At 40.0% G+C, this 14,750-nt stretch overlaps 1 protein-coding gene across 9 annotated transcripts in view; it reads left to right on the forward strand.

The window, feature by feature from the left end:
* Positions 1 to 14,750, forward strand: part of cacna1c (calcium channel, voltage-dependent, L type, alpha 1C subunit) — a 178,564-nt gene that overhangs the window by 117,542 nt on the left and 46,272 nt on the right. For all 9 annotated transcript variants that reach the window (XM_069700296.1, XM_069700300.1, XM_069700298.1 and 6 more), the window contains exons 8-10: positions 1,129 to 1,232; positions 7,626 to 7,713; positions 8,263 to 8,347. In XM_069700296.1, coding sequence (XP_069556397.1) covers positions 1,129 to 1,232; positions 7,626 to 7,713; positions 8,263 to 8,347 — 277 coding nt within the window. The remainder of the gene's footprint in view (positions 1 to 1,128; positions 1,233 to 7,625; positions 7,714 to 8,262; positions 8,348 to 14,750) is intronic.

Raw genomic sequence — 14,750 nt, forward strand, 5'->3', positions numbered from 1 at the left:
GTGTGTGTGTGTGTGTGTGTGTGTGTGTGTGTGTGTGTGTGTGTGTGTGTGCGTGTGTGTGTGCGAGTGTGAGTGTATGTATATACACATGGAGCAGATAGCTTACTAGCTCTACACCCCTTCTGCTACTTCTGCTCTGTTTACTGCAACTTCCTGTACACACACACACAAATGCAGATGCACACAGACACACACAACACTCTTAATAATGAATAGAACCTATTGTATTTCTCAAAGTTACACGGTCAAATCATTGAGAGGCTTAATGAACATTTGGTTTGCACGATTCATTAAGTTTGGGACCTGCACTTCCATAGTTTTCATAGTCACACATTTTCAGGTATATAGATGAATATCCAACATCTGCTGCTGTCATAGCAAATGAACCCTCTTTTAATCTCCTCCTTCATCTCCCTTTAATCTCTTTATCCACAGGTCCCTATTTTAAATTATCTTTAATTGACAGAATCAGCAATTCTCAACTTTGCTCGTATTCTTCCCTTACCATCTTTAAAAAAAATATATATATATTTGAATTCACATGCAGGCCAATAATCTGACATTTCAGTTCAAATCAAACCCTGGACACCTAGACTGCAACTTTGCAGAGTGTCTAAATATGTTTACCTGTCGAGGTCCATCCAGTTGTCCATGGAAAAATGTATTCAGGGATTGTGCAGGTGTTAAGTTACACACTTTGAAATTCAGCCGAGGCTCGTCATTGAGTTGCGACAGCAGTTAAATGTTGTTTAGTGTTCTTAATTTTATGTCTTTAAGGACCTGCTCTCCAACAGGCAGATAAAAGAGCTTATATGCACAGTTAATCATACAATTCTGTCATTCTTGCTACACCAGATCTATCTGCTGCTCTTTTTAAAATTCGCTGCTCTTTTCTCTAACGCACTTTCTGTCCTGTATTTCTCTGTAATGCTCCCTCTCATTCACCCGCTCACCATCAATCTTCTCAAACCTTTTTGCTCTCAAGTTTCTCCCTCTTTCCCCATTTTTCTCATCATCCTCATCCTTCCTCCTCCCTTGTATTTCCTCTCTCCACTCTACCCTTTACCTCCTTGTTAATCCCCTCCTTTTCTCCTTCTCCTCCTTTCCTCCCCCTCTTCTCTCTCTCAGATGCAGGATGCTATGGGCTATGAGCTACCATGGGTCTATTTTGTCTCTCTCGTCATCTTCGGCTCTTTTTTCGTTCTCAACCTCGTTCTGGGGGTGTTGAGCGGGTAAGAGGCTACGCTGTAGTCATGTGTGTATGTGTGTTTGTTGTGTGTGATGTGGCTGTACTTGGTGTGGTAGATGACCGTGCAACAAGACTTCCTTTATTGTTGATTTTTTTTTTTTTTTTTAAATTGTACATTATTATTATTGTTGTTATTATTATTATCATTAGTATTATTATTACAGGGCATGTTCACTTTGCTTGGTGTCATAAAATGTAATATAGATAATGCTTAGTGCCACATGATGGCCGCTAAGGTGACAAATTAGTAGCATCCGTGTGCAGATTGTCTGGATTCAGTCAAGCAGTACACAGAAGAAAATAGATGCAAATAAGAGCCGTGTGATGACAGCAGTCTCACCTCAGCAGTGCAGCAGTAAAAGTGGAGCTAGACGACCATAGTCCTCCACAGTCGAGAAAAGATGACTGATGATCACTGGACCGAGTAAAATCTGCCACTCTCTCTCCTTTCTGTTCCACTCAATCAATCTTTTGTCACAAGCCGGAGAGAAACACGCACATGCACTCACACACATATGCCCAGAAAAAGCCGTGATGGACCCCATGTCTATCTGTTATGTTCATGTCATTCGGCCACAAGGGGCCACATCCTGTCACAACCCGTCTGTGATGGACAGGTGGACACACATACAAATCTCTCAGGCTCGCTTGATTCCCCTCCTCTTTCTAAGACAGGTTTGATTACATACACAAGCAACTTTTTTTTTTGTCTTGGTGTCTCATTGGTGTTTTGCATGATCCCCATCTGCACCAAACACCAAGCTGCATTTAAAGACCATTGTTGTGTGTATACATGTGTTGGTTTCCTGACTTTATGTGTTTGTCTTGTGCAAAATAATGTGCAGCGTCGGTGTATGTGCCTACAGACTGTATATGTTTGTATGAAAGCATGTGCTGCGTGTTTGTCTGTGTGCTTAGTTTCATTAAACACTCCTCCAGCAGGCAAGCTGGGTGCTGTTTTACCCCGCTTTGCCAAGTCACACTGTTTTAGTACAAGCTCCTCCCGGCCTGTAGGGACGCACGGGGGTATAAATAATTCACCCCTCAGGTCAACCGTGGAGGTGGAACGCTAAAAAAGCTTGCACAACAGGGAAAACAAAATAAGCAAAACAAAGTTCTTCTGAGGACAGAGTGGAGTCAGGAGGAAAAATGCCATTAAAGATGGAAATTATGGGATGGAAGGCTGCACTGAACATTGAACAGAACTTTTTAAGTGTCCATTAAAGAGTTTCCACATCTCCCAGATATAAATAATTTGGTTATCAGAGTGAACAAAAAATTATGATAATCATACAGAAATGATAACAATATAATAATAATGTGTTACATTAGCATTTAATGTCAAATTAAAACTTTATTTCCATGAATTTGATTACAATTTTGAGGAAGCCATTCATGGCTTTTAATGCCTGAATTCAACTTTGAAAGACGGTGAGAGAGAATGATTTGTCATCTGGACTGTAATTATATCCAGTTCATGGGAGTCTTGTTGCACAGTCTGTTCAACTAACTAAAATGTTGTTTTTCCACAGCATTTGAGCCTAGAATAGGCTTATTTGAGGGCAAGTAAAGTGTTTTAAACTTACAATCTTTTCTAATCCTTTTTTTTTTCCAGAAATATATCTTCTCAGCTTCTTCACATGATTAATACATTCTAAGAGGAGTTATTATGTTTACCATGTGGGCCTTTCTCTGTAACTGTCACTGTTTTTAAAAGTCCAGCTCATAATATGCCACCTAAGTCCTCCAATACAGCTCTCTCTCTTATTTATCAAATCCACATTAAATTCAGCTCCCAAAATAGTTTGTCATGTGGCACACTAAGTGACTCTGACAAATACTACTGTATGAAGGCAGCATAATCCCAGCAGGGATCCTGCCTCTATCTGTTGGGAACCTTAAGGATCTAACTCCTGTCCTTGCTCCCTTCCTCCCTCCACTTTCTCCTGCCATGCCCTCTCAACCCATCTATTTACCTTGCTTATTCCTCCCTCCATCGTTACCGTCTGTCCCATCTTCCATCCATCCTTTGTGTCTCCTCTCCTCGGCCCCACTCCTCCATCTCCTAGGTGAATGACGCTGTAGATTACAGGTGGCCCTGGGTCTATTTTGTCACCTTAATCATCATCGGATCCTTCTTTGTGCTAAACTTGGTTCTGGGGGTGTTGAGCGGGTAAGGGCAGGGTCAAAGGTCATTTGAAACTAACTCCTCTTTCTTGCTTTTTAGCCGTTGATAGTTTTGCCCCTGGTCTTTGCTGAGGAACTCTTTACATGCTTCTTTTTTCTGTTTCTTGCTGATGATGGTGTTCATGTTTAATAAGTACAAACCGTGTACAAGAATGTGTTTCTATTCGGGACCTTTTGCTGAGCCTTGAGTCCAAAGTGTTTTACATTACTATGTGTCTGATATTTGGAACTCTTCCAACTGAGCAATGTAAACCTCACAGATTTTAACAGTGTAACTGACTGTAGTGAAATTATACTAAACCATATGTCTCTTAGACCACAGAGACCTTTTGGATTTTGCTACAAGAATACACTGCTGTTTCTGCAAAGTAGCACTATTACGATCATTAAATGGCTCTGTTCTGAGCACTGCTGTAGTGGCACAAAACACTGTCATCTCCATTTAAAACAAAGAGATTAATGTGCTATAAATGCAGAAACCCAGTAGACAAATAAAAGCTGTGTTTGTAGACTGCTGTAAGGACTTTAACAATAGTTTAACACATAAAACATGTAATATGCCCAAATTAAACAGCACTACAATCAATATGATTTTAAATGTTGTGAGAAATCACAGCTAATGTTTGAAAAGTTCCACATCAGTTTATCTCCTCCTTGTTGTAATGGTTTCCTCTCATGCTATAATGAACTTTGCCAGGACACAAGTTTAAGGGAGTCAAATGTCTCACCCCTGGCTGACTGACCTGAATTGGACTTGATACCTGCGGTGATGTGACAGCAGCATTGTGGGGAAAATAATAGAGCTCTATCTGGTTCAAACAGCTTGGGGGGTTTGGCTGTCTGACTCTTTGTCTGACTTCTGACTAATGATGCTGTCAGCACACTACACAGCCTGACCTTTTACCAACTGGTTCCTCTGTGGTGTGTGTGTGTGGGTCTCAGATTGCATAATAACTAATGGCTAAACAGGAAGAAGGAGAGCGACGGATGTAGAGACGTAAACATAGGGTGTGACTCTGCTTGTCTGGATTTGATGTAATATGTAAATATAAAAGGAAAAGGAGAGACGCTGGCTTGAAAGTGAATAAGAGAGAAAAAGAGAAATGAAAAATCAAAGATGATTTAGGACAGAAAGGTGAGACTGTCAGAACGGAAAAATTAAACCTCTGAGTTTTTCACTCACACACACATACAGTACATAAATACACTGCGATATATACACACACATACACACACACACACACACACACACACACACACACACACACACACACACACACACACACACACACATACACATACACATACACACAGACACACAGATCGATAGGATCGGGTCTCCAGCTAATGTTCTGACAAATGAGACAATGGCAGTGTCTCCTAATGCTCATTGATCTGTTGCTGTGTTTGAGTGTGCAGTCTGTAGTTCAATCTGAGGTGCCATCATTCCTCTAAATTTCACTCAGACACTCTCACACACAGTCTCACACACCAGCCTGAAGACATACAGAAAAAGATCAATGATAATAACACATGACAGTTTGTAGAGTTTCATTATGTTTCTGCTCTCCTGCGAACAGCGGCACTTAGCGTTACAAACAATATCACTCATGTTTGATTTAAATCTTTGTGCTGATTGCATACAATTTTATCAAAAATATTCAGATAAACCTGACTCTGAAATTGTTTTTAGACTTCCATTGCTCCAAATCCAACATGTGAATGTTCACAACCAAGATGACAAGATTTGCAAGCTGACTTGGAGGGAATCATTACCCTAAAACTTCTCACACAATATCCCAATTTAAACCAAACTTACCAAGTACCACTTACCACTCCAGACACCAACAAATGTTTTCTAGAAAATAAAATTCTCTGATTTAACCCTGCAATAGCCTCAGAGAGGATAAATAACAGCAGCATAAAATTGCTGTTTTAAAATCCATGAATGTATTTATTTACTAGACCATCCACAATAATCACTCAAAATCAGCAAATCTGTTTCTCTTTGACCTGTCAGGTCCCGCATTTTTTATTTCTTCTCACTCTTTTTGGGCATTTCAAAGTTCTCACTCGTTAAAATTTACAACTGAGGAGTCTGAATTTGTCTGTCAAGCTAACATTTGTGTTATGCAATGTCAAAGGGCCATCACGTCACCCTGAGTTGCTGAGCACAAGCAAATTTGATTCCTAAAATATTAAAATGATTAACAGCTCATTTTTACGGCATTGTAATGAGATGCGTATAAAAAAAATTGTCTGTTATAACATGAATTTAAATGACAATTTTTTTGGACCTGGGCCAGTTGGAGTGGAATTGTTCGGCCTTTCAACAAGATTCTCACGTACTAATGTTGGTACGCGGTCCGCAGTTTGGTAGTCACTGTCCTAAAATATTCACAGTGAGGCATTCGCTGCGTTTGTTTTTCAAGGGACCTTCAAATGTAAAGTTGTACATTTTTAAAGTATAAATGTTCTCAAGCCTCCCAGCTCCTGTCAGCTCTCATCGTAATGAATTGTCTTTGTTCAAACTGTATCTTCGGTTCAAAACAGCCTTCGACCTTCCCCAAGTGCAGTGTTTAATCAAATGTACCTAAATTCTCTGCTCCCTCCTGACATCTGGAAGTAATTTCACCAGGTTTCATCATAATATTTCACACTCACAGGTAACATTAGCTTTAGTTGTCATATATCATCTTTATTTTTGTTCTCATTCTCAACATCACCTCCAAAATCACCCAAATCTTGAAAAAGCATGTATTATTAAAATAAATTAGACCACTTTATAATAACTTGCTATATGAGTTCTAGAATTTAAATAGATTATTCATGTTAATTCTGTTAATATGGTGTAAAATACTTTTTTCAGCTGGAATAAATATAAATGTCATTTGAAAAAAAAAAAAAAACAGCTGATGCGCACAGTACAGCTCTCAGTTTAACAATGTGTTTTCATTCAACCTATAACCAAGGGCTCTGAGTAGTGACTGAAAGAATGAGTTAGCAGGCAAAAGGTGAGGAGCTGAGTGATGCGGGACGACCTCGTTGCAGAGTCACTTCTCCAGTTTGACAAGAGCTGAGGATAATGCAGGTGATGAGGGGGCCTTCTTTGTGCCTCCGTCTTGGGTTGTACCAAGCACACTGCAGCTGGGAGGAGACCCAGGTTAGACCCAGAGCACACTTCGGGAACTCCATCTCTCAGCAGGTCAGGGAAGACCTGGGGCACGGCATCCCTGGGACAGCAACTGTACAGATAAATTAAATTAAGAATGAGAGGAACAACACTATGTTGTGGGCTGTTGCACACGTTGGGAGCTTTTAACATCCGATTACTTTTCATTGTACCTCTAATCCGTATCCCCCATGCATGCAGGCTTTTGTAGCAGATAGTTAACATAAACAGCAAGAAACTTGTGAAAAGACATCCTCTTAAATGTCAGTTTAATAGTAAGGTTTGTCCCTTAATCAGTGTTGTTTAGTCATTAGTAATGAATTCAGACTACAAGATTCCTAACTGGGCGTAAGGTTGTTCAGCAGCCATCATGTGTCCACTGTTGGTCAGTCAGTAGTGGTGTCACAGTTCACATCCCCACCACTGCACCAGCCTTAATGATGAAGCTCAAACACTTTGTATTGGGCAAAAAGTGGGCACAAATTATGGGCAAATCGTATTTAGATAATCGTGTTAAATAGTAAACCACCACACACCACTCTGTGTGTAATTTCTGATTTGGATTTCCAATATTTGGTACCACAGTTTTTTTCACATTGTTTTTAATCATTGAATCATATTAGTTGTTAGCATCTTTCATGGAAACCAACCTTGCATTGTGTTGTATTGAAATGCATTGTTTGAGTAACTGAGAGCTAAGCACCTGAGGCAATGAGGTATTGAAAGGCAGATATTCTGGAAAACGTAAAGCTCCAGTTTGTCCTCTGCATTTGCACACTAACACCTTTCCTCCTCTGCAAAACTTTTCTCTTGTTTTGTTCTCTTCAGCAGGTTTATCCCCTTCCTATTCAGAAGTAAAATGTTCTCTATTATCACAACATTGTCACATGATATGTTTGGCAGACTACATTTTCAGATTCTTTTTCTCCTTCTGTTTCCTGTCTCTCTCTCTGTTGCTCTCTCTTTCCCCAACTCTGGTTCTCCCCACATCCTTCTATCCCGCTCCCCTCCTCCCAGAGAGTTTTCCAAGGAGAGGGAGAAAGCCAAAGCACGTGGTGACTTCCAGAAACTCAGAGAAAAGCAGCAACTGGAGGAAGACCTAAAGGTATATACTGTATATATTACTGTATAACACTGTAAGGCTTCCAAAAAGGAGATTGAAATTTTAAAGCTCCCAGTTCCAAGAGAATACATCTGGTATTTATATGTCTGAGAATAATGTGTCACTGCTTAATTTTTTTAATTCAAGAAAGGTTACAAGATAGATAAGATGATATTGAACATCCTTCACCTAAATACCATCAGTGTAAGTGAGTAAACATCAAAAACAGAGCAAACTTTATTTATGAATCACTTTTTAAAGTTGTAACATGCTTTGCAGATAAACAAAGATATACACAGTGAAGAAATCAAATGTATTCATATGTAAATTATTTAATAATAACAGTTACTGTTTTAAGTGATATAGTGTTGGGTGTATGATTGGGGTCCAGGAACACAGAGAAACAATAAAGGCTCAAATGTTTCATTCATTAAATTCCAAACAGATGTCAGATAACTGCAGTTTGTTGATTTAGAGTCTGACTGCTTTCAGTGCTGCTAGCTGATCAGTATTTCCCTGGTCCGTGTGTATTCCAAAAATGTGTGAATATAGGGCTATTTAGACTGGATCACTCAGGCTGAAGACATTGACCCAGAGAATGAAGAGGAGGGTATGGACGATGACAAACCCAGAAACCGTGAGTACTCCGTTGTGTGTGTGTGTGTGTGTGTGTGTGTGTGTGTGTGTGTGTGTGTGTGTGTGTGTGTGTGTGTGTTTGATATATTAATTGTCGATTGGTAGCATTGGCAGGTGCAATATTGTATATTCCGGGTACAGTAAGGCTTTGTTTGAGAAAAGCATGGTGGGAATAATTGTATCGGACTAGCTGTGCATATGTGGGGGCGCACGAATTTGTGTAACATCCAGTGTTTGGTCTATAAGTAGTGAGCTGCCTGCAGTCGCAGCAGTAGTGGCACAGTCAAGTGAATGAACACCTGACTTAGTGGCAGAGTGACTGACAGACTGAAAGTACATATTAATATTGTCTGCTTGCTTTGGCTGAGAGTCCTCTGAGGTTTAAAACCTGCTTAGATATTAGTGCAATGTTTCAGACTACAGCTAAAAGCCTCTGGGCACACACACACTCATACACACAAAAAACACACACACGTGCACACTGTAGCTATGAGGTATTGGTGATTTGACAAAAATGTACATACACAAATTAACACCCTGTCCATAGAGTGGCAGCCACACATGGCCCATGTCTCCCCAGGACTGAGCTACATTTCCTGGGGAGGGAGAGTAGAGCACTGGCCTCTTTTAACCTGAAGGTTTGATCTCAGAAGGATAAATAGGACTTGAAAGAGGGACAGTCAGAGGGAAAGGCAATGATTTGACCAAATGTGTGTCTGTCCTATTTTTGTGCATGTACCGTTCAGCATGTACTGTGAACTGTTTCATAAAGACTCAGAGCTCATCTTGCTCACAATGATAATGAATGAATGGATAATGAAGGCTAAATATGCAGAGACAGATCCTGCATTCTGCATATATTCTGCACACAGCCTGCTCATCTACCACAAAGCTCTGTGGATCATTCTGAGAAACACTGACGACTGCCAAGGGAGGACGAAAGAAATATATATTTTTTTTAATGATGAGCTAATCTTTCTGTGAATCTCAAGAAATTAACATGGTCAAATGAGCAATGACCCAATTTACATGAAAATAAGGCACAGCACCCCTGTGGCTAATCTGCAACAAATCGGCTTGTTCTCACCTGTTACCGTTGTGCTCCTCCGGGCCAATCAGTCTGGCAAAAACACATTGACAGTGTCTGAGTTATTGGCACATTAACAAACAAACAAATACAGTATGTAGCCAATTTAGAAAATGTCACATCATAATATTTAGCTGCTTCTTTCCTCACAGTTTTACCAATTATGCACCAGTGTTATTATTTGCAATGTCCAGACATGCCTGATGTAGCTGTAAGGGAAAATCAGACAGATATATCCCACTTTGTCAAATGAAACAAGTCTGCCACATATGTAAGTATGACAGCTGTGTGGATTAGTCAGTTGCAAGATCCAGTTTATGACTTTTATCAGACAGTGTGACATCGGCCACTAGGTGTAGATGATGTGACAAAATGATTCATAAATATGATTAAAAATTCTCCATCAGAAGGATCAAGCAATCCTCCATTTGTAAGGTTGTAAAATCAAGTCACTTGCTCTTTCTACTGCTCTGCTTCCCTCTCCTCGAACGATGAGTCCCCCTGTGGGAAGATGAATGAGGGCAGTTTGTCCCTGCTGCCCAGCACATTTTGCACTGGCTGGTACATGCAGAACACACCTACTGTATGCATGTCCTAAGACGCAATCGGAGACTCGGAGAATAGAGAAGGCTGCAGAGAGATAGAAGGAAAACTTTACGCTGTGAAACAGAAAAAGGGATAGAAATAGAAAGTGGCAGTGTGCGTGTGTGTGTGTGCGTGTGCGCGTGCGTGTGTCTGGGGGGGTGAGGGGGGGGGGCGGTGGGGTAGAAAAGATTTCACAACATGAACAAGTCATATTATTGGCCATGTATCTATCTTCCAGTCTTTACACAAAGACTGACAGGGGCATAACATTGATGTATGATGTAAATAGTGTTTTCATATGAAGACAAATGTTTATATTGTGTGTGCTTGTCTGTGTGTTTGTTTGTGTTGATAAAAAATAGTATATGTAATTCACTACTTTTTCTTTTTTCTTTTTAGTAATGTCTGATGTCTATTGATGTATACGAATGTGCAACACGGCTTTCCTCTGTACATTTGCATGTATTTCCTGTCATCTCAGGGGCATACTGTGTGTGTGTGTGTGTGTGTGTGTGTGTGTGTGTGTGTGTGTGTGTGTGTGTGTGTGTGTGTGTGTGTGTGTGTGTGTGTGTGTGTGTGTGTGTGTGTGTGTGTGTGTGTGTGTGTGTGTGTGTGTGTGTCTTGCATGCTCTCACACTCTACCATCTTGTCCTTGCATGCTGTCACCTTGTTTTGGCTTCCTGCCACTGCTGTCTGTGGTAGGACTGTCTCCAGCCCACCTGGGTAAGAAGACCAGTAAGCTTGCCTGGTTCAATCACTTCACTGACTTTCAGGACGGTATGTGGGCATCTGTCTGTGGTTGTGACATGTGCTTACATGTGTTAGGCATGTGTATATTTATCCCCTGAGGTCCTCTGGACTTATTTAATAAGTTTCATTCCCAAATGTAGTCACTACCGGCTGCAAAAATGTGAAGTCAAAATCAACAACCCTGGGCTCTCTGGATCAGAGACACGCGAGAGATTTTTGAAATACAGTAAATCTCTTTATTCTTCTTACCATGCCAGAGAGAGAATTGCAATGTTTACTTCCACCTAATTAAAACTGTAAATTAGAGAGTTAATAACAGAGTTAAAACTTCTCCACTGCAGCGCTACAAAATATATTGCAAGAGAAATGAAGCACAACAAATGCTACATCCATTTTAGTCATAGAAGTGCTAGTGAATGTGTTAAACTTGGCCAGCTTCCTGCAGAGACCTCCAGGGTGGAGTTTAAAAAGGTTTCAGTCTATTGCTTTTAAAAATTACCATGGTAAATCTCAGTGATTAAGAGATACAGTCTAGAGGGCTTCTGGTCAGTACATTAGAGGGTTTATATATCCATGTCTACGCTGGGAATACATCAAGACTCCCAAATAATATCTGTAGATAAAGATAGAGCAAACTACTCTTTAGCTTCCTACCGTGTCTATCAATAAGACAGAAATCTTCTCTCACTTCTAAGAATATATTTTAATGACGTCAACTTTGTTGTCTATTGCATGGTGGTAGTTATAGAGATATATCAGCGTACATGTCCAGAGTGGCTTGCATTTGGCTGCTGCTCCTAAAACCATTTTGACTGATTTGATATTTTACCTTTATGAAACTAATATATCATCAGTTTCCATTCGCTTAGCTGGAAGAAATTGTTAAATAGTCTGTTTTTCCTCTGTGTCTGCCAATGACACTCTGCTTTTCCACTGTGACATGATAAATGTGAGTTTGCCTTAAGGAAACACTTTTACTCTAAACAACTCAAACAGCAGTGTGAGTATTTTTTGGGGGGTCATCATCCCTTTTTTGTTGGCATGTGTAGCCCAGATTTGTATGTATTTTGTATGTTTATCTTTAAATATCCTGCTTCATGCTTTTCACCACAAGTATGAAACCTGTTTGCAGGGGCTGTTTATGTGTGTGTGTGTGTGTGTGTGTGTGTGTGTGTGCGTGCGTGCGTGCGTGCGTGCGTGCGTGTGTGTGTTCATACTTCTGAATATGGTGTTTCATTCATCATTGAAGTCCACTTGAGTCAAAGCTTTTACAATCCAGCTGTGATTTGTTTAATTTAGATGGATATTTATATGATTGTGTACTGTGTGCATGCGTAACGTTACACACGGTAGATGTTTACATGATGTATGCTTCTTTGACTTCATGTCTCATATATGTTGATTTTCTTTTCTTTCTTTTTTTTTGCCTGTGCCCAAGGGGACTCGTGAAAGAATATTATTCTGCAGTGTGACATGTTCGGGGAGTTGCATCTGAAATGTAGAATTCAACAACAGAATGAGACCAGTATGGAGGAACATGTAATATACAGTGTAAGAGAAAGGGTTGAAGTGGACAATCACAGAAACCAATAGCTGTTGTGTTTGCCAAGAAGAAGGTAAAATAGGGCAACCAAAAGCATTGTGTAGCGTTCAGTTAAAACAACACATATCATAATTGACTTTATTAGTTTTCTAGAATATGAATCCTTTTCATCTTTCCCTCTTTCTATTTTCTCACTCTCTGCATTTCTTCCTGTCCTGTGATGTTCTTGTGGAACTTCAGCTATGATGTCTAAATCAGGGAATCAAATACCGATTAAAAGACTAAATGGCTTGAGAGAAACACGCTGTATTGCCGTCGTTCCTGCAGTGATACGGTTCAAGTTACTGTTATTGTTGGAGTAATGAAATGAGGTATGATTGCAAAGAGGGAATGTCATCTTTTACAGAAGAAATCATATTTAGCCACTATACATGTGATTTAGTTTATGTGCATTTCTCTGTGTGTGATTGTGTTCAGAGCCGACTTGTGTGTACCCTTGCATACTGTATGTGTGTGTGTGTGTGTGTGTGTGTGTGTGTGTGTGTGTGTGTGTGTGTGTGTGTGTGTGTGTGTGTGTGTGTGTGTGTGTGTGTGTGTGTGTGTGTGTGTGTGTGTGTGTGTGTGTGTGTGTGTGTGTGTGTGTAATTGTTTGTCTTGCTGAGCCATGCTCTCTATCCCCAGGTAAGAGTCATCGTTTTCTGTCTCTGCGTGGAGCCGTGAAGAAAAACGCGGCTTTCCTTCGTAAGGCGTGTGCGTCTGTCTGCATGGTCCAGCACTAGTTTTTAAAGATTTACTGGAAGCGTGATTCTAGACATGCAAGCAGACCTCTCTGCTGTATTTTCCCCCTGTACTTTTTTTTTCTTTTTCTTTTTTCTCCCCTCTCTTCCTCTCCTATTTATCCAATCCCCCTCCACTGGAGTAAGCATCTTTTTCTGCCCCCCTCCAGAGCTTCAAACCTTAAGTGATTAGCAGCTGCCTCTCAACACTGTAAAACAGTTTATTCTCGTTGTCTTCCTCACCCCTTTTGTACACCTACCTTTGAATAATAATTGAATCTTAAGGCCATATGTATTAACATTCTCTCACAGTGGAGACATGAATATTTGCCCCCAATTACTACCTGTGCTGCGGGCAAAATTGTATGCCTGTATTGCATTGAAGTCTTGACAGTGTTTCATGGCCCTCAACTTTTAATTATGAATAATAAAAAAGTTCCAAATTATCAGCACAAGAAGTAAGGAGACAAGAAGATACAACATTACTGTATTGAGATGAAACAACTTTTTTGTAGGAAAGGAAACAATTTGCATCTGCCTGACTTGTCTGAAAAAACAACAAGAGAATACTGTCATCACAGAGAATGGAGTGCTGTATACATCCTGCATATGACGAGCAAAAAAACATTACTGATATTTGTGATGTCACAGTCCTCTCCATGTTGTTTCAGATTCCTTTCCCTAAAATCCCTATGCATCGTTACTGGCCATGCTAGCTCTGAAATTAACATTTAATGGAGAAATAGCTTTAAATTGTGAATTTCAGCCTTATTATGACTTTCACCAAGTGCTTGCCACATTGTTGAGAAGAAATATAAGGTATTGGCACTTCACAGCTTAGGTAGCATGTCCAGGGTATTCAGAGTGGAATTTTCACATGTTAACAAGCTGTTCTGGGGTGATTTGTAATCCTAGTTTAATGCAGCAATTGTGTAATGAGAAAGACAACTCCAGACTGCAATGAAAAAAAAATCTAATTATTATGTCAAATTGCAACAAGACGGCATGAAAAACATTGAGACAAGGATGCAAAGTTGAATTTGTGGTCTGTGTTTGACCCATTTTCAGTTTTACATTCAGTTTCTATGACGTTTTTGTGACTACTTGACAAAGGTTTTTTTAAAGACCATGACATGGACGATTAATATGTCTTTAGTATGCTGACACAGACACAAATACAGATCTGTACACAAACATACACACTAAAGGCCACTAAACTGAATCATTTTATCATCTCTCACTTTTGTATATTATAATGGAAGTCCCTTATTTTAAGAGACAGTGCTATTATTTACTGTTTTAACCCACTGACACATGACAACACTGATTCCCTCTCTGTTGAAAAAATGTCTTTTTCAATCCCTCCTCAGTCCCTCCTTTAATTTCTGTCCCTGCCATTCTCAGTGTTCCTTTTCCTCCTTCATTTCCTTCCGTGTGTCTGTGTCTCAGGTCTTTGGGGTTTACTCTAACAATAGGTATTAAACTAGTTCAGAGCTCCATTGAGGGGAAGGCACCAGGCTGCTTTTATATTTGAAAGGCTTTCAGCCTCGGGAGAGACCGGAGGGCTCTGAGTGCTTTTAACTAAGTAGCATAGCAGCAGGTGGCACGTGTCGAGGTGAGAAAACATCCAGCATGTTCACAGCAGAGGCCTCAATATTCAGAG

Source organism: Brachyistius frenatus, unplaced genomic scaffold (assembly GCF_029030835.1).
Source record: "Brachyistius frenatus isolate BFR_SWC_R1_liver_20210118 unplaced genomic scaffold, ASM2903083v1 Contig_33, whole genome shotgun sequence".
Taxonomy (NCBI): domain Eukaryota; kingdom Metazoa; phylum Chordata; class Actinopteri; family Embiotocidae; genus Brachyistius; species Brachyistius frenatus.